General features: G+C 34.6%; 1 protein-coding gene across 1 annotated transcript; it reads right to left on the reverse strand.

Annotated features, from left to right (window-relative positions):
• Nucleotides 1-1,786: 1,786 nt before the first annotated feature.
• Nucleotides 1,787-3,094, reverse strand: LOC105435860. Its single transcript, XM_011659140.2, has one exon. It carries the CDS (start codon nucleotides 2,895-2,897, stop codon nucleotides 1,881-1,883), a length of 1,017 nt encoding a protein of 338 aa, XP_011657442.1. The 5' UTR covers nucleotides 2,898-3,094; the 3' UTR covers nucleotides 1,787-1,880.
• Between the last annotated feature and the right edge of the window lie 323 nt (nucleotides 3,095-3,417).

Below are 3,417 nucleotides of genomic sequence, written 5' to 3' on the forward strand. Positions count from 1 at the left end.
CACATAAACGGTTCGGTTCGGTTTCAAATAAGATTTTTTTTTTTCATTTTGCGGTTCGGTGCGGTTTTAGCTAGCTTCAAATCAGACCAAACCGAACAGTGAACACCCCTATCTCATATAAGATAACTTAATATATATACTACCTTTATTATAATATATACAAATCAACATACCTCTTTATCATGTCTAGGCATTCTTTTCTCACGTGTTTCCAGAACTATGTCGGGTTTCACTGTACTTTTCTCATCGTATCCAACTATATTTGTGTTCCATTTGGTCAACTTATATCATATTCATCATCCCCTGGGAACATTAACTGTAGAGGTTGGTAGTCCCTCGGTTCTTCCTCATAACTCTCTTCATAATCTTGAGAGTTAGAAGTGATATTGTTTTCCTCCTACATAATTATACGAACACGATATAATTATAATCCATATCCCTGATCTGCCACATAGAATATACCATATATTTTAAAAACTTACAACATAGAACATAACATATACCTCTGCATCATCAATAACTATCGGATCATCATTGTTTGATTTGATAGTCCTAGTCCTTGATCCAATGACTCTTTCACTTCTACGAACCATTTTATGAACTACATGTTCATTTAACACATCATATATAAATCTAAATACAGTTACAACTCTTATTTTAAACTCTTTCTCAGTTCACAAATAATTTATTAGAAATTATACTACATATTTCAAATATACTAAACGATTTTAAAATTGTCTTCAACAGTCGAAATTTGGATACTTTAAAACTGAAGAAACCCTAATTTTTTTGCATTCACAATCTCCATAATCATTTTGTTCGATTGATGTCTCATAGTGTGTGAATATCTTCAATATACTCAATATAATATACCCTAATGTATTTCGGATACGAAATATAAACTTTTACTAACCAGATATTTTTGTCGAAAATGTTTCAAAACTTCACTGGTTTTAGCCGGTCGTCGAGGTTCTTCTTCTTCACCGTGTATATTTCTCCAAATCTTCTACTATCCGGCTTCTTTTGTGAAGAGAATGGAAGGAATATTGTGTTGTTGTCGAGAAAGGAAAGTTTCTTCCATTTTTTGAAAATGCCTAAACTGTAACCCACGTTCCTAATTTGCCTCGTTGTCCTTTCACCTTCCTTATTATTATTATTTTTTAAATATCTAATTGATAATACCAATGAGTAGATTCGTAAATTGGGCCATATTTTTTTTATGTGCTATGTAAAATTCGAAAATTGGGCCATATTTGTATGTACTATGTAAAAGTCCATTTAAGACATTTGTGAAAAATATAGAAATATTAGATCCATGATGTAATGTAATATGGTATACCAATTTTGGCCATCTTTGTTAAAGCTCCTTCATCTTTGATAGCTAAGTTGTACAAATGCTTTTGAAATATGACTAAGAGTTTTTATTTGCACATTTAACTAATTAATTATACAGTGGGGCTACAAACATTTTTTTTCTTCATTTTTACCCTTAAAATTCCACTAGGGTTTTATAAATGTTTTTCTAGAAAAAAAAAGTTGGAAGGATATAGATTAGAGAGTAAGTTGAATTGCTCTTACACAATCAACTTCTTACAAATGTCTTAATTTTTTTATCGTGTACATTTAATCTTAAATCTTCAAATATCCAATCATATTCGACTCAAATATGATGGTATGAGTTAGAAATAAACCTCAATTTTAACAGAATAATTGTGTACATAGCAAATAGGCTTCAATATTACCTATAATTCACGTATATATAGTTCTTCTCATGATGAAAAGTCAAAAAATAAAAGGAGTTAATTTCAGATAATTAATTAAAACTCAATAATCCAATTGAAATCATGACATAAACCTATGATTACATACATATTCCATATTCAAACTTGGAATTTCTCAAGTTGAACATCCCTAGGCCTCAAAGGCACGTACTCTCCCAACAAATACACCTCAAGATGATCTGAAAGGGCAGACTTGTCAATATTTTCATGATGGTATGATTTGCAAACGAAATACAACACCGTCTCCGTCACTAGCTTCAACAAAAAGAAAATGAAAAACAATAAGAAACATAAAATTCCCAAAGTACCCTTACTCAGTATCCCTAACGACGACGTTCTGACCACCAAATGCCCAAACACAAAACGCACCGTTCCCAAAGGAAGGCTGAGACACAAAATTATCACTACCGATGTTCCTAATTTCCCTTTCACTAAACCGTAGCTTTTCCCCATCGCTTTGAATCCGTACGAATCTTCCAGAACGGAGATTACGTTCGACAGCTGCCAGATCGCCGTCAGGTAGAAGGCGCCGGCGAGGTACAGGATCTGGACGACATAGAGAAAGAGGAACACACCGCCGCCGGCCGTGCGGAAGGCGAGAATGATGAAGAAGAAGAGGAACGTGATGACGAGGAGGCTGGCGATGGAGTAGCCGACGAAAGAGATGAACACGCAAAGGAATGTTAAGAGGAGGCGTTTCCATACCTTCGGAACGACGCTCATCACCGGCTTGAAAGCGACATCTCGGCCGGTGTAGATCGAGGCGACGGTGTAGACGACGGCAGAGGTGGAGAGGAGAGACAGAACGATGAAGATTACCAGGTACATGATTTGAAATAGAAAAAAATAGACCTTCTCGGATGAGACGACGTCGGAGAGTTTATCGAAGGAGGGTGTACTGGTTTGAGTTTGGTCCAATACGAACTCATCGAACATGATTTTTCTTAGGAATAGATCGGAGATTTCCATGTGAGCGAGGAACAAGAAGGAGAGAGGGAGAATTAGAGCTAGAGTGATTTGGGAGAAAATCCTTCTCCATGTGAAGATTAATTTGGTAGTTTCTCTAAAAATTCCATAGATTCCAAGAAATTGCATCTCTTCTTGTTCTACATCCATGATTTTGCGACGAAGAATTTGCAAAAGGAATGGATATGGAGGATTTTTGGAGAAGGGAAAGGGATAGATATATATGTGGAAGAATAGGTGTTGTGAATGTTATTGAATTGAGTTTGAAAAGTCTTTGTTTGGAATGGACTAAAGAAAAACAACATGCCAATTGGCTTTTCAACAATATGTAATTTAAAAATAGTAAACTCTTTAACTATATTTCAAAGAAACATAAATAGACTTTTTTATGCCTCTCCTTCTTTGATTATTCCAAATATTATTTTATCTTCTTTCTTCTTTCTAAAACAATCATTTTTTTTAACTCTTTGAGAATGTTGACACATTGTTTTGTTACTTGCAAGGTTCTTTTGCATTTCAAGTGTTCATACATTGGTGTGGCTTGAACTTTGGGACGGATTTCTAAGACTCATCCCAATTGTTTATGATCTAAGTTTCTCCCGTTGGGTTTTCTTAAAACCTTCTCTTTATAACTAATACACCAAAATCAAACCTTTTACTTTTAACCTGA

Source organism: Cucumis sativus, chromosome 6 (assembly GCF_000004075.3).
Source record: "Cucumis sativus cultivar 9930 chromosome 6, Cucumber_9930_V3, whole genome shotgun sequence".
NCBI classification, from domain to species: domain Eukaryota; kingdom Viridiplantae; phylum Streptophyta; class Magnoliopsida; order Cucurbitales; family Cucurbitaceae; genus Cucumis; species Cucumis sativus.